Here is a 23,463-nt window from a genome sequence, read left to right as displayed (position 1 = left end):
CAAAGTGTTTCTGAATGAAACAAACTGTCACAAATACTCAGCTTATCTGCTGGAGCAAATTTTAAGGAGGAAGATTTAGGTGAACAGTGATCTTCTGGGTAGTTCTTTTGCTGCCTTGTCATCTCCTATTTTGTTACGATGTGTTTGCGACTGGCTGTTCCATGTAATTCACAAGGGGGCTCTACTGATCCCCAGGTTGACCACTGCTAGTCCAGACTTAGCACACAAACCTCCTACATGGGGTGATAGGACTGAGCAGAGCCTGCTTATTTTAAAGGATACGTGGGCTCAACTGGAGAGTAGCCAGCCACGATGCTAAACTCAGGTACAGTAGTGCCTATTGTTCTTAAGTCCGAGGGTTAGTACAATTTAATTTAACTCAGTTTGAAAGCAAGTATTGCACAAATATGAAATCTAAAACCCAGTACTTTCTGCGGCTTGATCTCAGAATAGATCTTTCAACTGTTGTGGCTCCTGGCTAGACTTCCTCTGTTAGGAAGATCACTTGGTAATAGTTCAGGATGATTGGTTGATTGATGTTTTCTGTTGGCAGTGGATGGTTGGGAAATTGCTTAGGTGGGAAAGCCCACAGAGGAAGGGACTGGCCCCACCAAACTCCATCTGTGGGTACAACAATGTGCATGTGAAACAGCAGGTTGGAACAGAGGCAGAAGTAGAGAGTTGAAGGCCGACTGGAAGCTAAAGCACCGGGTGTCACGTAGGATCTCTCTCTCTCCTCTCTCTCGGGATCTGATATGAGGGAGCAAATGGGCTGCCTGACAGGAACTCATATATCTGTACTTATGCTCAACTTGTATATCTATAAACATTATTACTATTAAAACACAATCATTCTTCGGCACTGTCTTTGGAAACCATAGCCTTGGTAGCACTTTCCATACAGGGATGTACACTACAGAAGGATTTTCAAATCTGCATAGTGCCAATTATGTGTTCTAAAGATACGTGTGAGGACTATTATTTAGGAGACAGTGGCTGGCCTGAGTTTTGTGCAAGCTCTGCTTTCAGCCCCACAGCAACACTTCTCAAATATTACACAGTGTTATTTTTACCCTTGTATTGACAAGGCAGAGGAGACCATGGATTGCCACATCCCCCAGTTCCACATGGTTTCTGTACGGGCAAGGGTCAATGGCAAGTGGACTTTGGTTCATAAAGGTAAATGGTTTGTAGGTTACTAGCATGGAACAGAGATTACATAATAAGGCAGCAACAACTGTGGAGAAAAAATGACTCGGTTCAGAGAGGAGGAAAGTTTAGAAAAAGGGCACCTGCAAATCAGTTCCTTTTTGAGGGGTGACTAACTTAGAAATAATTTTTTTTTCCTATTATTTGGGAACAGTGGTGACAGTGCTGGATGTGCATGAAGAGAAGGAATTTTAATGTGTAATGTGAGAGATTAGAATAGCAGTTACTGATCAGGAAAACCTAAGCCCCTTGGAGTCTTTCTTGGGTGGAAGACAAGAGGACAGGAGGGGATTGGAATGGGTCAGGGGCTGGCTGCAGGACAGGTTGGAGGCTCCCTTCTGGCTGAATCATTTAAAGTGAGCAATTGTGGCTGTCCCTCAGTTTTAACTCAAGAAACTAAGAAGAATGTATAGCCTCAGTAGGTCACTGAGGACCATCAGTAAGCCCCTCTTTCCTCATAGCCACCTGCCACCATTTCACAGCAGGCATTAGCTCTAGTCTAGACAAGGGGTGCCCAAACCCAGGCCCAAGGGCTATTTGCAGCTCTTGGGGACCCCCAATCCGGCCCACTGGGAGCCCCCAGTCTCCAATAAGCCTCTGGCTCTCCAGAGACTTGCTAAGAGCCCACACTGGCCCTATGTGACTACTCTCAGTTAGAGGGCCAACTGTTTGACCTCTTGCATGAGCTGCGGGCTGCCTCCACTGCTTGCTGTTTCAGTCTGTGAAGCTGCAACAGCGGCAGCAAAAGAAAGACCGGCCTTGCTTTGTGCAATGTCTTTTATAGGCCTTCAGCTATCACAAGACCTTCATTCATTCATATAAGTTGTATCGCTAATATATTCATTTATGTAAATTTATTTAAATCTTAAAAGTAAATTAATTTTTTCCCCTGGCCCCCAACCCAGTGTCAGAGAGTTGATGTGGCCTTCTTGCCAAAAAGTTTGGGCCCCTCTGGTCTAGAGCAATGTTTCTCAAACTGTGGGTCCTAATTTTTGGTGAATCATGGACCTGCTGTGAGCAGGCTCACAAAACTTAGCACTAGAATCTTTCAGCAATAGCAGAGCTAAGTTCTAAGTGTACCACAGAAAAGATGATTGGAGTATGAGCAGGGAAAGTTTTCCTTATCTAGGATGGAGGCAGGTGAGGGGAACGTCCAGAATAAGAAGGCAGAACTACTCTGAAGGCTTGAGCCCAGCTACTCTCTCTTCCAAATTAAGCACCAGCTGCAATAGCAAGGTTGTTCCAGCCAATCAGAACATCCCTGAGGTCATGCTCTCCTCACTCACTGTAATAACATTCTTCTCTGTTGGTGATGTTCTTGGGTGCATCTTTCCCTTTCTTCTCCAACAGGAGCTATGGGTGCCACCACTGCAAAGTGCCACCAAACATATTGTTGGCAACCTTCAGTCTCGAAAGACTATAGTATAAGCCTACAGCACCCAGTATTCCCTGGTGGTCTCCCATCCAAATACTAACCAGGCCTGACCCTGCTTAGCTTCCGAGATTAGATGAGATTGGGCATCTGCAGGGTAACAGTTGCTGTAAAAAAAATTGACTCATGCAGGACAAGACGTGTAAGGAAGGCAGAGTTCTTACCTGAGTTGGAATTGGCTCAAGTTTTTGGGGGGAGCAACTGGGGCCAAGTCAGTTGTAGCTTTCCTCCTGCTCCTGAAACTTGGAAAAGAATCTCTTTTCTTCTTTCTTGGAAACCCAGAATCATGTCCGACTCTTCGCTGATCAGCAAAGGTCTCCCAGCTTGAGACATGCTGAATTCAGATTCTGAATGCAGCCATTCAAGTTTAGTTTGTGGGGTGACTGGTCAGAGGTGCACCCCGTGCCAGTGTGTGGATCTTGGCGGATGCCCAACCGTGCCTATCACTGACGCTGGGCCAGCAGCCAGCAATTGAATGACTTCAATCTTCCTGTTTGGATAGGATTATGGAATGTGTGCCATTACTTTGCAGCTGTAGAACTTTCTAGAGTCTAGAGCAGTGGTTCTCAACCTTCTCGGGAGTTTTACTCCTGAGGTAAGTCTTTGCCTGGTTTGGGGGGGGGGGGGGGAAGGCAGCAATGCAATCCCCAGGATCGCATCGCTAAGGGAACTGAAGGGGGGGTGCTTTTATTCACTGCAGGCTGCTGCAGGCTCCAGAAGGTGTGGAGAGCCCTGTGCAGACCCCTGCTGGGCTCCCCATGCTTAAAATGGTGAAAAAAGGAATCATAAACCACTACCTGGTTGTGATCACTGCTCCCCTCACCTTCTGGAGCCTGCAGCAGCCCGCCTTCATCTCCCTTAGCAATGTGATCCAGAGAATTGCAACACTGTCTCTCCCCTTTCCCCACCCCCTTAAATGGACCAGGGAACCTTTACACAAGCTGGTGGGTTGTGACCCACCAATTTGAGTACCACTGCTCTAGAGTTCTGACAGTAGCTGACATCTAGCAAAATTCCATCTGTTCTTTCTTTTGCATTTCCCAGTCTTAACATTTGTCCACATCTGGAGTTTTTGTTTTGATTACGGGCAATGCACTCCTTGCAGAAGACTGGCTGCACAAAGGCTTATGTACTCAGAAATAAGTCCCATTGTGTTCAATGGAGTTTACTTCCAGGTTAGTGTGTGTATAGGATTGCAACTTGAACTATACCTGGATCCAACTCTTATCAGTTTCAACTGTCACTCAGATTGCAACATTGATCCATATAGCCAAACAGGAAATATTCCAGCCCTGTTTGCTTAAGTCTTACCTATAGACACACTCTGAATGGTCCATCCTTCTAATCAGAAAGTGCTTAAGCTGTGCAGTAGTGCATTTTGACCCATATTGTTAGACCTAAATCAGCTGATGACCAGAAGGTGAGACTGAGGTCAGCTGTCTGGTAAAAAGGATTACATTTCAACACAGATAAGATGCAACACCAAGAGGGAAATTAACAAGCTTGAGACACATGGCAATGCAAACAATATAATAGTGTGTCCACTGTGCACAGTTTTTCATAAGAACAGGTTAAGGAAGCCTTGCCCAAGACTATTTCCACAGCACAGAAATGGTCAGGCCTGTATTTCTGGATTCAAATGATTCTGCCTATAATGCATTGAAAACACCAATAACTGAACAATTCAGGGCAATCTGACAAAGAGAAAAATAAAGATTAACATTTTGGGTCAATGAGACATGCTCCCAAGAAGTGAGGTCAGCCTGTTTGTAACTGCATGCACATGGTTTGATCGTTTGTCACTTCATCACTCAGCTCAGCCCTTGTTATGACTTGCAACCAGAGCTGGCCCATCCATGAGGCAAACTGAAGCAGTTGTCACAGGGCCCAATCCTATCCAACTTTCCAGCACTGGTGCAGCTGCAATGCGGCCCCGAGGTAAGGGAACCAATGTTCCCATACCTTGAGAAGGCCTCTGGGACTGCCTCTCCAGTGCCCGCCCCATTAGCCCAGGGACCACAAGATCCAGTGCCCGCCCCATTAGCATGGCTGCACTGGTACTGGAGAATTGGATGGGCCCTCAGATTGGTGCTCAGCTCTGCCTGTCCACCTACCTGCCTGCACTGCTTATTCTTGTCTTTCCCCTACCTGGATTGGAAAGGAAAGAGGGGAAGAGGAAATGTGGAGGGGAGGAGATTGCTGAGCTAGAGCACTGGAGCTGAGACTGGCACTTTATCAGGTAAAGCAGGGCAGCAGTTTGGCCTCTGCTGCAGGCATCAGGAGATCTTGGATCAGCCCTGCTTGCAGCTCCATTGAAAAGTATTGCAATTGAAAGCCCCACCTGTTGTGGGTATGTTTACATATGCCAGTTGCTTATGGATGCTACAGCCAATTATGGATACGTGAACCAGCCCTATGACATGGTAGGGTAAGGTAGGGATCAAAGTTGTTCCTTTTCTAGCAACTGTCCATATAGTGCCTTCCATTTCAAAACCATGAGAATAACACAGCACTCCCTACAGCTGTAACTTCCCTTTGTGAAATCAGATTTCTTCATCAACATATGTTGGTGGAGAAGAAAAAGGAAAAAAGTTCAGAAAATTTGATCAGTTTTATTGTTTTCTTTTTTTGATTTTTGCAAAATATTTGCTACAAGAAGTGTCAGTACAATTCTAATCATGTTTACTCTGAAATAAATTCCACTGAATTCAATTGGGTTTCCTTCCTAGGAAGGAAGCTTGCTAGGATGGTACTGTGCATGGCTCTAAATTTGCTTTCTGCTGTTTTACTTCCCTAGTTAGCGATTATACCCTGTTATTATTGCTGGTAATAAATTGCAAGCGAGACTAAAAATATCCTACATCATTTAGGATGTGCAGGGTTTTTTTCTTTGTGACATTAAACAGTGGAAATGTGCCTTTAAGCTGTGGAACAAAACATAAATAAGAAAACATAAAGGGCCCATCCCCTTAGGTCAGGGGTGCTCAAACTTTCAACTTTAGGGATGCTGGACCTTTAACAAGTGTATAGAAGAGAGAATTGCAGCAGGTGCAACTTGTCATCCCACAGATGGACTAGATGGGCCAATGGCCTGATCCAGTGGTGCTCTTCTTATATTCTTAAATAAATAAAATGCTGAATAAATAAAATGCTGAATATGCACCCATTCACCATAGATATCATAATACTTGCATTAGCTACAGCACAATCCTATACTTGTCTGCTCAGAAGTTCAATGGGGCTTATTCCCAGGCAAGAGTTTATACTGTAGAATTGCAGCCTAACTGGTTTCACACAAGTCAAACCTGGTTGTGGGGCTTACTCCCAGGTAACTATGCACAGGATAGGATTGCAATTTTAAGCAGCTTCCTAGATATACTCCATTCTCAGCCTGTGAAAACATGAAAGGCGTTAATTTAACAGCTGGTCTTCATAACATGGAAAAGTAGTGGGAGGGAGGAAGTAAAAGTTGAACACAGAGTTTCAGCTGTAGGCGAGTCTGTCGATACTACTTAACAAGTTGCCATTTATGATGCTTTGGCAGTTAATGTCCTTTTATTAGCTTGTAAATAACTTTTGTTTTTGACCACTGTGTGCTAAACAGGAAACAATAAGTTTAGAGCACTGATTAATCCAGCCTTGAAAGTGGGGATAGTTCCTTGCTTTCTGTTTCATTCTTTTGCATTTAGTTATATGGTACTTGGATAAGTTGATTGCTTCCTTGGGGAAGAATGATATGGCTTGATTTTCTTAGGTCCTCCATCCCTATTGAAAAATGATCCCTAAAAATGGTTGCTTCTAAATAAGCATTTTTGTACCTTCAATGCTAATGTTTATTCCACATCACAGAGATTATTTATTTGTATTCATCTGTTCAATTTCTGCAACTTAATGATATATTTGGGAGGAAGGGTTCTTGAAATCTTCACTTTTTGAACTGTGAAACATAGACAACAAATGTTCAGCTGGCGATAAGGAGACAATCATGCTGTAGCCAAGATCATAGAGTTGGAAGGGACTCAGAAGGTCATCTATTCTAACCCTCTGCATGTCACATGAAATCATCCTTAATATCTCCAGCAGGTGCTTGTTGAGCCTGTGCTTGAAGACCTCCAGTGAGGAAGAATCCACCTCCTCCAGCAATCTGTTCCACTGCTGAACTGCCCTTACCATCAATAATTTCTTCATGATATCCAACTGAAAATTCCTCTCTTGCTTTTGTACCCATTGGATCTAGTTCTACTCCCAGAGGCAGTTGAGAACAAATTTGTTCCTGCTTCCATATGACAGCCTTTCAGGTAATTGAAGAGTGCTGTCATAGCCTCTCTCAGCCTTATCTAGGCCAAACATACAAGTTGCCTCAACCTTTCCTCTTAGAACTTGTTCTCCAGTCCTCTGATCATCTTCATCAATCACTCCAATCCAGTTTGGCTGCATCTTTGCTAAAGTGCAGTCCCCAGAACTGAACATTGTACTCTAGGTAAGGTCTAACCCCGGGGTGTCAAACCCGTTTCATACAGAAGGCCAAATAGCATTCATGATGCTATTATCCTGCCCATGATGTGTTATCTTGCTGAGAGCCAGAAGTGATGTCATTTGGCAGGAAGTGATGTCATTAAGCAGGTCAAAACAAAAATAAGTGCCTTTTCTCACTTAGGAACTCATTAGCTGCAAATGACAGAAAAGAAAATACACAAATCTTGATCATATTTCAAGATATGGGAGAGCCCAATTTTCATGTGGGCTGCTCTTTCAGCAGTAACTCCTCAGCGCTGCTCAGCAACTGAGAGCCTGAGGGCCAGCTAAAAAGCTTCCGGGGGCCGCATCCGGCCCCTGGGCCTCATGACTGACACCCCTGGTCTAACCAATGCAAAATGGAACTACTACTTCTTACAACTTGGAAGCTACGATCTACTAATGCAGGCTAAAAATGTGTTATTCTTTGTTGCAATTGCTGATTCATGTTCACATTGTTATTCACTACCTCTACAAATTCCCTTTCACATGTTGTGCTGCCAAGCCAGGTATCTCCCATTTTATACCTGCAACCTTTTATTTTTGCCTAGTGCAGAACCTTGCATTTGTCCATGTTGAACATCTTACTCATTTTAGCCTAGTATTCCATTCTGTCAAGGTCTTCCTGAATGCTTCTACTGTCTTCTATTGTTTTTGCTTCTCCTCCCAGATTGGTGTCATTTGCAAATTTGATGAGTTCTCCTTGTATTTTTACATCCAACTCATTGATGAGGATGTTAAACAGAAGCAGGCCCAAGACAGAGCCCTGGGGCAGTCCACTTGCAACTGTCCTCCAGCTTGCTGCAAAGTCATTGACCAGCAAAGCAAAGCAAAGCAAAGGTTTATTGTGTGTGTATTCTGAATGTTTAATGTTTGGTTGTTGTTTTGTATTTCCATTATCTATTCCAATAAAGGTCTTATGTATGTATGCATTGACCAGCACCCTTTTGTATAGGCTTATCCAAACAGTTGCAAATTCACCTAAAAATTGTATCATCTAGAGCAGTGGTTCTCAGACATTTAGGAGGAGGATCCACTTTTTAGAATGAGAATCTGTCAGGACCCACGGGAAGTGACGTCATGACCAGAAGTGACATCATCAAGCAGGAAATTTTTAACAATCCTAGGCTGCAATCCTATCCATGCTTATCCAGGAGTAAGTCCCATTGACTATCATTGTTAAAAGAATATACATAGTGGCTTGTTAAAAGTACAGGTCTGTAACATTTCCCCAAATGCAGTCACATACCATGGGAGCATCAAGTCTAATATATTAAAAATAAAATATTGAAATGAATGGGGACCCACCTGAAATTGGCTTGCAATCCACCTATTGGGTCCCAACCCACAGTTTGAGAAACACTGATCTAGAGCATATCTTATTCCAACTTGCAGATTAAGCTGAAATAGGGAACCTTGTCAAATGTTGATATAAATTACATCCACAGCACTTCTTCTGTCCAGTAAGCTAGTAACTTGATCAAAAAAGGAGATGAGATTAGTCTGGCAAGATTTATTTTTGACAAATCCATGCTGGCTTCTGTTAATCACCAAGTTGTTATCCTGATGTGCGTAGGTGGTATAATGATAATGACAGAATGATCTCAATGTTCAATTTGTGGAATATTCCTAGCCATCTGCTTTTTTGTAGCACACTAACTTGAATCATGATATTTATGCCACTTCAAAGCAGTAAAACTGAGCATAATGACATAGTCTGGCCATTTTCTACCCACCATTCCATGGTAAATAGTCCTCTTCTTCATTGTCTCAGGGAGCATCCTGTTCCTAGATGCCATGGTGGTTTTTCTCTTGCTGAAAAAGATGTCCCAGCAGATCATTAGTTTCCACATTCCATGATTGACCCTTCCAGTGGCGTTGCTAGGGGGGCGCGTGTCACACTGGGAGGTGCATAGGGAGGTGACACAACTACTGGCCAAAATTTTTAAAATCTTGTTATTTTCGAGTAATACCATCATGTTATATATTATTCAATGTGTAATTTCATGCAGAATGCAACAAAACAACCGGTGTTGAAATATCTCTATTCTATCAAAAGTTATAATCCAAAAACCAGTGGGGCAAGGCAATGGTGCAATCACCATACCCACCACCAGGGCAATGCCCCACCCACTGTCTGGAAGGAGGTCCATCATGGGAGTTGTACTAGCCTCCTTCACTGGATGACACAAACCCTAGTGACGCCACTGGACCTTTCGTTTCAGCTTTTGAAATTTGGTTGAGTACAGCAGCTTCATCTATGTAAGCTCAGAAAGAGGCAACATACAATTCCTCTCTGGCCTCTTTCCTGTGTATGTATGAGACAGTCATCTAGTCAATAGTTCTGGGCAGCTTTTGCCCAGAAGGTACAAATAAGCAAACTGTGTTTTGTAAACCCTCATCTATTTCTTCCCTTGACCCTTTGCTTTAAATTCCTGTAGAGACAAATATATTATGGAAGGGGAAAAAACCATGATTTAATTTGCAAGCAGTCTTTGCAATTGGCATTTGGATTGGATTAGAGCTGTTTAATGCATGTCCTTTGAAGCATGTGGAGCTGGTATTTAATACCTGTTCCAAGTTTAAAGAACACACTCCTTTCTTTCTCTAACTCGGCTAATCTTCCCTGACATGCTGAGAGCTGTTGACTACAAGGTGGTTTGTTGAATCAGGCTTCCATGAAAAATTTGGCCTTGCAGCATTAGTAACTGGAGTCTGAGCAAACAGTACAAAAGCAGGCACACCCAGCATCTCTACCCACTTACCAAGCATTCTTACCACACCCAGAAAAACTCCCCTTCCCAGCCTCATAACCTTGGGAGGCAGAAGGAGGTTTCTCTTTGCTCTGCCCTGGAGCTATGGATCCTGACTTCCATTTTAAGGAGAGAAAGAAAAGTAAATGGAGTTATTCTAATGCAGTGATTTTCAACCTTTTTCATCTCCTGGCACACTGGCAAGGCACTAAAATGGTCAAGGCACACCATCGGCTTTTTGATAATTGACAAGGCACACTGTGCTGTCAATGGAAGCTCACATCCCCCAATGTTCCTACTGATAAATGACCCTATCCCAAATTCCTGCGGCACACCTGGGGACCACTCGCGCCATACTAGTGTGCCACGGCACAGTGGTTGAAAATGGCTGTTCTAATGTAACAGTCCTACTACAGGATCGTAACAAAAGGGTGGAGACAATGCCCTGCAGGGTTTGGAAGGAGCAGTAAGTACTGTATGACCAGTTCTTCCTGTGCAGTTCAGTATATTGGTTAGGGTCAGCTCAGTTCACCATACCACAGATAAGACGTAGGACTACACAAGAACGCAGGAGAGCAAAACACTATTGTTGCTTAACGCTTTGGTAGCCATTCCTGTGCCATTGTTGTCACTGAGAACACGTGTTTTTGCATCATCTCACAGAAGTGTATTTTAAATTTTTTTTAAAGAGTTTTAAAGTTCTCTTTTTTAAAGAGAACACAGGCCGACACACATTTTGCTGTCTTAAAAGTTACACCTATTCCTGGGTATATTTGGGGTGTTGATTTTTAAAAAATGGCACCAGTTTTGCCCTGTCCTGTCTAGTTTTGGCGATACAGCATAGCCTTGTTAGTGAAAGGTTCAAGCAGCTTCCTCGTGAGAAAGCCTACGCCATGGCTTCATCACAATGAAGCTGCTTGAACCATTCCCTAAAAAGGCTGTGTCTTATCTCCAAAACTAGATGGGATAGGGCAAATCTGGTGCCATTTTTGGAATCAGCACCCCAAATTCATATAAAACCATCAGGGCCTCTGAGAGAAATTTTATCAGGGGGTACACATTTTCTTTGGGCCCCTTTGCAAAGAGGGAGGGGTGAAACAGAGCGGGGGAGGGTGGTGACAGGCAAGCAGAATAGGGGCAGGGAGGGGTGAAACGGGGTAAGGGGAGGGTAGAGACAGCTGGAAAAGTCTTTGGAGCCCAGGTCTACCAACCTATGTGGCATCAGTAGTGTCCCCAGCATCCTATGCAGGCAACAAGTTTGAGTAGATAAGAAAACATAAGATCCCAGGAAATTTCTGGGCCCCCTCCTTTGGCTACAGGGCCCCCCTTTGGACCCTGGGCCCAGGTACAAATTACCCCCTTTACCCCCCTCTCCTAGGCCCTGAAAACCACCATACATTTTGAAAAGTTTTTCTGATCCTCAAATTCACAGGCCTGTGCTATTTTTCCTGTCCTTGCCTGCGTACCTTTAAAAGCATCCAGACATAGAGCAAATGAGCAGGTGAAGCTCTTTCAGGTTGTGCAGCACCAATAAAAAGTTTCCTTCCTTCTGTGAATGCTGAAATATAGGACTTTTCTAGTCATTGTGGTTTTTCAGAGGGTGCAGTGGAGAAAGATGGCACAGACTTCTTCACCAGCTAACCATCCTAATGGTGTCCTAGTAAGTGCTGCTGCCATGTGACAAAAAGAAAGCAATATTTCCTAGCAAGCAGACCACTAAATGCAGTAGCCATGAAACAGCTCCCACAATGGGCCCTCCCCTGGTTCTATGTGGTTGTGCTGGTTTCATTGCACCTTGTTGAATCTGTGATATTGCTGCAGAGAACATCTCAAGATCTTCTCCCCAGTAAGTGTGCCATTTACCATTGTGAACAATGCACCATTTGACCAACACTTTTATCCAATGTTGTATTTTTTTAAATATCATTTAGCATGTTTATGTAACTGCTTTTCAAGCTGCACCTGCCAAAATTCCCTCTTCTATACATTGGTTAAAAGGCAGTGGTTCTCACCTTTAAGGGGTGGGGAGAGGGGGAGACAGTGATACAATTGCCAGGATCGCATCACTTTGGAGACGTGCAGGGGCTTGACTCAGTGGCATCACTAGGATTCCTGTCACCCGGTGCAGGAGGCCTGTGTGTCACCCCATGCAGTGGGTGGGGCAACACCCCAGGTGGTGGGCGTGGTGATGTGCCCGCCCCCACTGGTTTTTTGGCTGTACCTTTTGTTAGAACACAGATATTTCAATGTGGTTTGTTTCATTGCATTCTGCATGAAATTACACATTGATTGATATATAACATGATGGGATTATTCCTTCAAACTCTGATTTTAGTGATTTTGAAAACTTGTAGAGTCTCACACATACATATACACACACACACACCCGTGTCAACTTACTAACACCTTATTGCAGCAGTTCTTAAACTTTTAGCACTGGGACCCACTTTTTAGAATGACAATCTGTCCAGGACCCATTGGAAGTGATGTCATGGCCAGAAGTGACATCATCAAGCAAATTAAAATAAATAATTATAAATAATTAATTAAAATAAAAGAGATAATTAAATAAGGGGGAGCCAATCCTGTTCCACCAAGTGAATCTACTCTGAAGTAAGTCCTATTGTGGTCAATGGGGCTTACTCTCAGGAAAGTGTGGGTAGGATTGCAGCTTGTGAGCACAATCCTATGCGTGTCTACTCAGAAGTAAGACCCATGGTAGTCAATGGCGCTTACTCTGTAGTCTGCCTGCAATAACAGCCCCCCCCCCCAAAAAAGAATCAGTGAGATTTCCAGCCCTCCCCAGTGCCCAGTTAAAGTTCTTCTGTTTCAGGCATATCAATACAAAGACCCACCTGGCTTTCCAAGTGCAAAATAGAACATTTCCCCTTACCAGTTCAAGCCCCTTTTTTGTCCTTTTTAGTGTGTGTGTGTGGGGGGGGGGAGGCTGCCTCTGGACATTTGTTGCACTCCAGCTCCATCAGATCGGGACCATTTTGGTGTCCTCACATTCCCCTTTGCCTGGCCTGACCACCAGCCACCTGCCTACTCGTGAGTAAACGCGACCATGAGGCTGCTTTGCTTTCCATTGGGCCCAATAGACTTGCAGCTAGGAGGAAGGGACGTCCTTGGGTGTTTTGGGGGGCTACATTCATTGGATCAGGACCATCCTGACGTTTTTTGGAGTCCTCTCTGCCTGCCCTTTCTGACGGACAAAGGCAAGTTGGCCTACTCACGAGTAAACGCGGCCACGTGACTTGGCTCAGACTAGCAGCTAGGAGGGAGGGAACTTCTCGGGTGTTTTTTGGGGCTGCATTCATTGGATCGGGCCCATTCTGGTGTCATTGGATTCCTCTCAGCCTGCCCTTTCCGAAGGACTATGGCAAGTACACCTACTCGCGAGTAAACGCGCGATACGGCTCACTTTCACTTTCCATAGGGATCCATGCATTTTTTTCTTTCCGGTTTTTTGGCCATAACTTTTGAACAAAAGGAGTGATTTCAATTCTGTTTTTGCATTGCATTCTGCTGGACATTCCGCATCCAATGGTGTATGGCATGATGCAGTAACTCCTAAGGCCGCGATTTTAGCGCGTCACCCCCAGGGCGCGCCCCCCCGCGTCACCCGGTGTGGCCCGCAACCCCTAGTGACGCCACTGGCTTGACTGCTCTCACCACAGCATGCTGCAGCCTCCCAAGGGTGCAGGGAGCCCTGCGCCAGCCTCTGCAGGGCGCCCCAAAGTGTGCTGACACTCAAAATAACGATTGCGACCCATTTGCAGAAGTTGGTTGTGATCATTATTTTGAGTGTCTCCACATGTTGGGGAGCCCTGTGGAGGCTGGTGCGGAGCTCCCCGCACCCCTGGGAGGCTGCAGCAGGCTGTGGTGAGTGCAGCCAACAGTAGCAGTTGAAGTGTAGAAGTGCAGATGGCTTCTGCCCACCCCACCAGACCACTGGAGCATCCCCTAAAGGCCTTGGGATGATGCATCAGCATCTTGTGATTGCTCCCCATTTGTAGCTGGGGTGCTGGCAGGAATCTTTTGCTTGTATCAATGATTCCACTGGAACCGGGAGGAGGTCAAGGATCAGCCTGGCCTATGTTCCTCTGAGGACTGCAAGATCTTAGAAGCAGACAGGCATGAGTGGATTCCACGAGTAGATCTTGATATGTACTAGAGAGAAATTATTTCCACCCATTGAACCGGAGAAATGTAAACACCTGAACACCACAGTGCTCTTTTATCCCTTGAAGAACAGCAAGAGAGAGAGAGAACATCATTTCAAAAGGTTTGCATCATAATCTTGGGCTGTGCCAATGAACTGGAGACGGCATTCAGCTCCTTGGAGCAAAGATGCAGTTGGGGGAGGGGGGGATAAAATGAAATTAATACATGACAATGGAGTCAGATGTGTTCCTGCCTTAGAGAACACCCAGGGTGGCAGCAGCACTTACCTTTGGTGGCATTCTGGAAGTTCAGGGTTGATGTCATTACATCACCCCCAACCTTCCAGGCTCTTGCATTTGTTTAAGAGCCCTTCAGAAATTTTCAGGCCATTTCAGGCCTGGCCATCGCATGCTGTTGCTGGTGTGTTGCAAAAACATGATCAAAGGTGAGAGCGCATGATGGCGGGACCTGAAACAGCCTGAAAATTGCTGAAGGGAGGCTCGGGCAGTGTCCTCTGCACTGACAAGCCTTGCACCTGGGACAGCCCACCCCATTGCCCCGCCTTGTGATGCCGCTGAACGCAGTCACCTAAAGAAATACCATTTTTTTCTTGGCACATTTATTTTTCTTTGCCTTTCAAAAGTTCCATGGCATTGAATAATTGAACATTGTATATTAGATTGCTAGTGATGGCTATGTTTTGTGAGCATTGCCTGAGTGAAATGTTGCTCCTGAAGATATGAAATCTGACCCACCTTGACTTGTTGACTCCAGTGTTTTCCCTTAGAGCGATTTTGTTTCAAGATGCCAAATGTGTACACAAAACACAATTCCTTTTTATTTGATTTTGTTCTGTACCCTTTGCCTGAGGGAAGAAGCTGGTGTGGTTTTTAGGAAAATAGCACTGGTGTGGAAAGAGACTTTGCTTTAGCCATGCGTATTTCCTGGACCCGGGGTGGGGATCAAAGCAAAACTCACCTGCTTTTTCTCAGATGTTTTTAAAAGGATTGTGAGATGTTTTGTGGAATGTAATCTGTTTCTTACAGTGCAAGTCTAAACTGAGTTCAGTGCAACTTTTCCCCAGGTAAGCGCATGTAGGATTGCAGCCTTTTAAAACTGATGAATGGATCCGCTGACCATACCACAGCGGACTGATGTGTCTCAGACAGTGCTCACTGTCTAGAAAATAGAATGAGTTATACTGTAAATGGGTGTGTCTGTCTGAGGAGATCATTGAATCACTCCTTTATCATTATTACTACACCCACAGGAACTTACTTCCCCAGGTGAGGCGTGTTTAAAAACGGAACTCAAAAGACAACAGCTCAGAAGAGCAGGTGAGGAATTCGGGTTGAACCCAGTAAGCAAGAAGAAGAAAAAATCTAGCACAGAGCAGGTAGGTTCTACATGGGGAGATTTGGATTTCAAAATCATCCCTTTTGGTGCAACCTCATGGGCTGAGGATCTCTTAACCTTTGTTGACGGACTTTTGCTTGTAAGATTCTGCACTTCTAACAGGCTGTCAGCTCATAAATCTGATAGATCATGAGGGTTTAGTTACATCAAAGGAATTATTCAGGTGTTTTGATGCATTGCACTTCTGTTCAAAAGCTTGCTACCTTCCAGAAAACGGGGAATTTTGTTATCCAGAATGATGTTGATACAAAAAGTGGAAGGGATGGCACACACTGTAGGTAAACTATGAGAAAGCAGAAGGCTTTCTGGATAGATTTGCATTTACATAGTTCTCTGTGTGTCTGGTGCTCGTTGCTAGATTTATAAAATACTGCTCCATCAATGGTCAAGTAATCTCTGAATAATCAGATTTTCCAAAGTCTGAAGAGAAAGTTAACACTTTTCTTTTTTTTTTCTGGAGAGAAAAGAATAAAAGTATCAAATTGTAGGTAATTAGTGATCTGCCAAAAGTCTTATTCCTGTAAGTAGATATTTTATTCAGAGGGATTTTAGGTAAACAGGGAAAAAAATGTAAATTGAGAAAAAAACTGGAGTGCACATTTTAAAATACCCACATTTTGAAATCAATCTTTGTCTTACAGAAACAGAACTGGCATTGATTAGGCTGTGTGTAACCTTGACGTGCTTTTGGACACAATGCACTTAAGTGTATAATCTTGGGATTTGTGCTATGTCAGGCATATAGTAACTGTGCATCACTGTGCAATAGACAAGAATCCTATGTGTACTGTAAATTCTACCTCTCACATTGTTCAACTGGGCTCACTCCTCTGAAATTACACATAGGATTGTAGCCTGAGTGTACAATCTGTAGCCCAGACTACATGGTGGATGTGATTTTTGTATTGGCATCTGCAGAGTGGGCAGTGACTTGTCCCATGATGCACCATTCCTGATTTTGAAAAGGAAGATGCTAAATGCATAATTCCATGTAGCTTTCAATGTAGCAGAGAATGCTTTTGCATGCGTGAGTCTTCCCATTCATTTCACTGAAAGGAATAGCTTTGTGAACACCAGAGAGGCCTCCTTTTTGAAGGGAACGGAAAGCCCTGACGGCCAAAGGAGGCTAATATGGATTGACAATGTGCATTGTGTTCTTCCCATCTGCTTCTTGCAGTATTGGGCCTGCACTGCCCTACACTGACTGTGGCCTCAATCATAGCAATTTTGGAATCCCCCATCCCACATAATTTAAGAACTGCCCCTTCATGAGGGTTGTTCCAGCAGGGGTGAAAGACCTCTTTCTTTAGAGCAGCTTTTTAGTTGGGGAGTGGGTGGGTTGAAGGTTGTGCATTGGAGGATTCAGCTTCTGCTGCTGTTGCTAGTCCCTGTTTTCTTGCTGGTTTTGTTTGACAACAATTTAAAAGCAGCAGCATAAAGAAGTTACAAATTGTTTTGTGCTCTGTGGGTTATGTTGCTCTTGCAAGGCTTTTGGTAGATGTGTATTGTATTATAAGAATTTAATATATTTATTACATTGTACACTGATGTAGTTTAAATATGTGGTGAGCCATCTTGATGCCATTTGGAGAAAGGTGGGTTAGACATTTTTCAAACAACTAAATAGTGACTTAACATAATTTCCTCAAAATGCTGCAGGAAACTGATGCCAAGAGAGAAGTTAAAAGGCTGAGGGTTTTTTCAGCCTTTCCTTTTCCTTGCCATCACCTGTTCCACTGAATCCATATTTTCTTTTTATTGCAGGTGAACCTTTAGTTTTGTGGAATCTCATCATCATGTGGACATTTCTCTTTTTTCTGGGTGAGTGTTCCCTTCTTTCAAAAAAAGGTATTTGGAGGCAAATTCAGAGGCAAATACAAGGCATATATAATCTCTATTTGAAAATGAATGAAAATTATATACCTTCTATCAAGACCATTCACAGGAAGCTCTTAATATAACACTGGACAAATCTCCCCTTACCCGGAGGAGCTCTCCAGCATTGCAACTTCCTCCATCAGATGCAGTGTAGCCAATGGTGTCCCTAGGGTTTGCACCACCCGTAAGAGGAGACAATGATGGATCTTTTCCCATGCAGTGGGCAGGGCAATGACCTGAGTGGTGGGTGTGGTGATGTACCATTGCCCCACCCTATTGGTTTTTTGGCTATACCTTTTGATATAACAGAGGTATTTCAATGTGGTTTTTTTCCCATTGCATTCTGCTATAAATTATGCATTGAATGGTATATAACATGATGGTATTATTCCTACAAATCGCGACTTTAGCAATTTTGGTCACTAGTTCGCGTCCTGTGTGTGTCACGCAGTGTGGCCTGCACCCCCTAGCAATGCCACTGAGTGTAGCCCATACTGAAGCTACTGCATCGGCATAAGGGAAATTAGATAGAACTGGGCTGTTGGTTATCTTAGAATTTATATAGCACTTCAAAGTGATTCTCATGCATGATTCCAGCGATTATTATAACAATCTTGGTATAAACAAACAATTATACCCCTGCTAATTGGGTAAGAGGCACTTTTTCAAGTGGGTGCTCCTCTTTTTTTAGCAGGGGGAGAGTAACTGGCCCACCTCATCCCAGCAGTGTCTGTTGTGCTGTCTGCTGGTATTCTTTTGCATCTTTTTAGATTGCGAGCCCTTTTGGGACAGGGAGCCATTTAGTTATTTGATTTTTCTCTGTAAACCACTTTGTGAACTTTTAGTTGAAAAGCGGTATATAAATACTGTTAATCATCATCTCCATCATCATCATCCCCATCATCCCCATCATCATCATCCCTCATCATCATCATCATCATCTTGTAAGGGTAGTCAGTATTGTTATCACCATATTGGGGATAGAAGGGGATGGGAGGATGAGGGAAACTGAATTGCCTAAGGCCACAATCCTATTCCCCCTCCCTGCCTGAGGAACTAGCATTCTGGCAGCAGGGTTTGCTTTATGGCCATGGTAAATGGCTTTATGGAAGTGCAATCTGTAACCTTCTGTCCCACCATCAGAGAGGCAGAGGAGGCAGGATCTGGAGTGGCAACCACTGCAATTAAGTAAGCCGTGGGGAGGGCAATTGGCAGGAAAAGAACAGGGAGGATGTGCAAGGGTATGAATCTGGTGGCAATGGTGTGTGCCGGATCCTATCTCTTTTTTGCGGCTGCACTCCCCTTTCTTCTTCTCAGACCTGATGAGCTGGCACAGGTCTGAGGAGACCCATCGGTAGTAGATGGGCTTATGAAGGCGTATGGGGAAATACTTCCTCTTTCCCCTCCCGATCCCCTCCTCATCAAGCAGGATACAGTGTGTGTCTTTTTGGCCCTGCTGCATCAGCGGGGGGAGGGGATATGGTTGGGCAGTGCCAAGGCACAGTGAGAGAGAGAGAGAGAGAGAGAGAGAGAGAGAGAGAGAGAGAGAGAGACTTAAGGCCATGCAGTGAGTTAATAGCTGAGCTAATGTTCACCTCAGGGCCTTCCCTGTCTCTAGCTCAGACACTTGGCAACTACACTGCATCAACTCTTGCAACTCTCCATTCACTTTAGTCGTAGTATGAAGCTGCACATTGCCTTGGTCAGCGGCTGTGTTTGTATTCAACTTTGTGTTGGCGAATGCCATTATTCAAATCCAGTTCTTCTTTCGTTCTAGCTTTGCTGCACTTTCCCACAGCGCAGGGAAATTGCGCACGTGGAGCATGTTATCCACCTGACCGAGACCTTCTCGTAGGAAGAATCCATCATTTGAAAGCCTCCTCCACCTGTGGAATGGTCCAACCTGAAACTTACTGCACGCCTTATGGGGAAGTATGTACGACAGACGTATTTTCCTTCAGATGGGAAAGGCATGATACAAATGCAAGAGTGTTCAAAGATGGCAGTGGGGTTTGACAGAACAGTCTTCTTGAGAACTGCAGCCCTTAGGAATCAAGTCTGCTCCTTTCAACCTAGCCTCAGTATGGGTTTACAGCCCAATCCTGCGCAAACTCCCATGTAGTGGGGCCAGCAAAGGCTGCACTGCATCCTGCAGGGGAATTTTGCAGGCTGGAGGTTTGTTCCCTTGCCCTAGGAAAGTCCCAGCCTTCGCAAAAGGTCTGTTCAGACCTGTGTGAGCTACATAGCTGGTGCCAGTATGTGGACACCCGTGTTGGCCAATCGGGCCAGGGGAGGGGGATAGGATGGGTTGCGCACCACTGCCGCTGATCCTGCCCCCTCCTGGGCCTGATCTGCCTTCCCACTGCCCTGTTACATCCCCTTCCCCACCCCCTTCTGCTTCAGTGCTGGTCTGCATGGATCTTGACTTCCATGAAGCATGCTACTCCCTCTGGTAATGTGTGTGGGCCAGCATAGGCCTTTGCACCAGCACCAGCTATTGCAAAGTACTTTATGGCATTTTTGTGACAGCAAGCACCAGTTCAGCGCATGCTGTGCCAGCATGTCTGCTGCCGAGGATTGGACCATTAGTTTCCTGATCACACTCTAGAGCAGGGGTGCCAAACTCATTTCATACTGAGGGCCGAATGGCATTCATGATGCTTGCTTAGGGCTGGAAGTGATGTTGTTAGGCAGGAAGTGATGTCATACAACTCATAACCAAAAATTAGCACTTTTATCTCACTTAGGAATTCATTAACTTCAAACGAGAGAAGAGAAAACTTGCAAATCTTGATCATATTTCAAGGTATGGGAGAGCCCAATTTTTGTGAGGGCTCCCCTTTTAGTAGTAACACCTCAGCACCGCTCAGCAGCTGAGAGCCTGAGGGCCAGATAAAAAGCTTCCACGGGCCACATCCAGCCCCCGGGCCTTATATTTGACACCCCTGCTCTAGAGAATGATGGAATATTAAGTGGGATGGAAACTGATTTTTATACTGCTCTCTCTGTTAGTAAGAGAGATGGTCTGGGAGGTGCAGGAAAAGTGTACTAGTGGCTCTGTGCTGCTGAAGGAAGAATCTGTAAAATCCTAGAATTTTTGCTTTTCTAAGGTCTGATGTTGATGGTAAAGCCTCCAAACAGGAAAAATAATTAGGCTGCAAAAGTGTGATTGGAGAATTTGTAATAGTACAGAATACAGATCCTAGATGTATACTGTATAGTTGCAATTCTCACCTTCAGTGAAATGTGTGGGAGTCAGGGGGCAGCGCCAGTGGGCTTAATCAGAGCCTGAGATTGTGATACTAAATTCAGTGGAACTTAATCTCTAGTAACAGTGTGTACAGAGGACTGCAGCATAAGTCTTAAATTCTCCTGATTATGAGGCTAGTCTATTACTGCTAAGTGCTGAAAGAGGTTGCTTTGTTTCTCATGTGGAAATGTCAAAGATTCTAGATTTGGAACAATCAAGGATTTTTGCTTTCATACTTGGGATTTCTGTTTTAGCACTGTTGAGGAGCAGACATTGATCCTGGTATCTAAGGAGTAGCAGACGCGAGGACAGATGGACCCAGCAGCCTCTCTCAGACATGCTTTGCTGTGCACTCAAACCCGGAGTAGAAAGCCAGATAGAATGGATGAGTGAGGGCAAATCTTGTAGTATGTGATCCAATCATAGTGTCTCTTTCCGATGCTCCTCGCTCTTGTTGTGATGTATGTTTAGAGCAAGCCCAGAGCATCTGGTAAGAAATGCGCTCAATTAATAGGCTCCATTTGTATATTAGCCAGCTATTTGCATAACATTCAAATGAAGCCGCCTGCATTTGGGGAACTGGGACATGGCAGTAATCCATCCCTCTTTAGCATTCACTGACCCCTGTCCCCTTATCAGACACCCCGGCTTAATGAGTCAGTGCAGTGAATTCAAAGGAAGAGAACGGCTTCATTTGCTCCCAGTTTTAGAAGACGAGCGCCTGGTTCATAATTGCAATGATTGCATCACTCCAATATCATTTCCCGGTTTTGTGCCAAAAGGCAGAAAGTTTTAAAGTCCATTTTTTGCAACCTCTGCACAGAGTGGGGGGGGGGGGGCTGTGCTTGCTTTCTCCTGTACTGTTTCCCCACACTCTGCCCTGCTGGCCAATGTGTACTGTCTGGGTCTAGTGCCAATCAGAAGTGTCCCAAAGTGTGCTCTTTTGCAATCCTGGTAGGTTCCTTGCTGATGGAAGCACTCCAGCCACGAGCCCCTTGTCTGCTGGCTCTGCTTTGGCTGTGATTCCTGCTAACCTTTATACTTTGTCCCCCACAATGACAGCCTGTAGGCCAAGACTAGGAAAAGTACAACAGCCTGTATCCAAGACCGCCACTTAGATACAAAATGGGGCAATCTGGAGGGACTCCAAACTTTGCTTGTTGAGAGTCATGTCCAGGTCTATGTGGGTATGCATAGACGTGTTGTCTTGGGTCTGTAAGAAGGGGTGGCTAGGATTGCTACTTGTTTTTCTTGCAGGGCTCCTGTACCTTCAAGAGCTTTGTGAAGCTGGAACTGGGCTGGCCCACCCATGAGTTAACTGAAACAGTCATTTCAGGCAGTGAATTGGGAAGGGGTGCCTACCCTGCCACTTTTATTGTCCTTGAAAACAAAGAGGGGAGCAGAATGGAAGAGAAAGTTGGAAGGAGAGGAGAGTGCTAGGCTTGGGTGTCTCCAATGCAGTAGCCCAGGGGTGTCCAAACATTTTGGGAGAAGGGCCACATCATCTCTCTGACACTGTGATGGGGGCCGGGAAAAAAAAGAATTAATTTACATTTAAAATTTGAATAAATGTACATAAATGAATATACTGGAGATGGAACTTACATGAATGAATGAAGGTCTTGCAATAGCTCAGGATTTATAAAAGGCCTTGCACAAAGCAAGGCTAGACTTTCCTTTGCTGCTGCTGCTGCATCACAGACATGAAACAGCAAGCAGTGGAAGAAGCCCTCATCCCACAGCTAACGCAAGAGGTCAAATGGTCGCCCTCACGCTCAGAGCAGTTGCGTCGGGCCAGTGTGGGCTCCAACAAATCTCCAGAGGGCCAGAGGCTCACTGGAGACTGGGGTCTCTCTGAGGGCCACACTGAGAGGCCTTGAGGGCCGCAAGTGGCCCCAGGGCCGGAGTTTGGGCACCCCTGCTTTAACCCATCACTCTTCTCCATACTTCCTCTTCCATTCCATTCCCCTCCTTTTCAGAAAGAAGTAGAGGTACCTCCTGGTGCAATGCCAGGTAAGGGAGGGCAGTATTCAGTGTTCTTCCTCAGGTGCTGGGAGGTCCTGGGCAAGCCCTGGGCAGGAATCCAACTGGTGAAGCTTTCCTTAGCACTCATCTGCAATCACGGGAACAAATTTACCTGTCTGTTATTCAGCTGTTTATTTTATTTTAAAATGCATTTATCCTGTGTTTTACCTCAGCTTTAAGAAAAGGTTGCAAAAAAAATTAAAACCATAAAAAGCACCCATCTGAAATAAACAGAAAAGCAGCAGCGAAAAAACTGTTGAATGCCTAGGTGAATGGGGGGCAGGGGGTATTTTGTTCTGGTGCCTGCAGTTCATCAGTCTAGGCTCTAGATGAACAGTCCTGGGGAGCCTAGTCTATAGCTGGGGTACCACAGTTGAGAAAACTCCCCAATAACTACCTATCTTATCTCTGGTGGAAGTATTCAAAGAAGGACCTCTGTGCAGATCTTAGTACACAGACACATTCAGTGTGTTAAAGGTGCAGGAGCTCACCAGGATAAACAGATCAGTTTACTGAACATATGAAACTGCCTTATTGGACCATTGGTCCAGCTTAGTATTGTCTACACACCAATTGGCAGTGACTTTCCAGGGGTCTTTCAGACAGGGGTCTTTTCCATCCCTAATGAGAAATGCCAGTGATTGATGAAGGGACCTTCTGTAGGCAAAGGCTCATCAGTCATGGGTGTTGAGCAGACCATGTTACCAAAAGGGCTGTTTTGTTTAGGGGAATTATTCCACTGCCCTTATTGGAACCTTAGGATCGTAGGCTGGATAACAAGACGGCATAATGCAGAGAAGTTCCCTTTTGCTTAAAGA

The 23,463-nt window shown here is 44.7% G+C and overlaps 1 protein-coding gene across 1 annotated transcript in view; it reads left to right on the top strand.

Moving 5' to 3' along the window:
- The first annotated feature begins 312 nt into the window (after nucleotides 1-312).
- Nucleotides 313-23,463, top strand: part of LAMB3 (laminin subunit beta 3) — an 81,831-nt gene continuing 58,680 nt past the window's right edge. The window contains exons 1-2 of the mRNA XM_066624667.1: nucleotides 313-325; nucleotides 19,148-19,302. Coding sequence (XP_066480764.1) covers nucleotides 313-325; nucleotides 19,148-19,302 — 168 coding nt within the window. The remainder of the gene's footprint in view (nucleotides 326-19,147; nucleotides 19,303-23,463) is intronic.

This window comes from Tiliqua scincoides, chromosome 4 (assembly GCF_035046505.1).
Source record: "Tiliqua scincoides isolate rTilSci1 chromosome 4, rTilSci1.hap2, whole genome shotgun sequence".
Classification (NCBI taxonomy): Eukaryota; Metazoa; Chordata; class Lepidosauria; order Squamata; family Scincidae; genus Tiliqua; species Tiliqua scincoides.
Note: the sequence above shows the minus strand (reverse complement) of the source record. Positions and strands in the feature narration are given on the sequence as shown.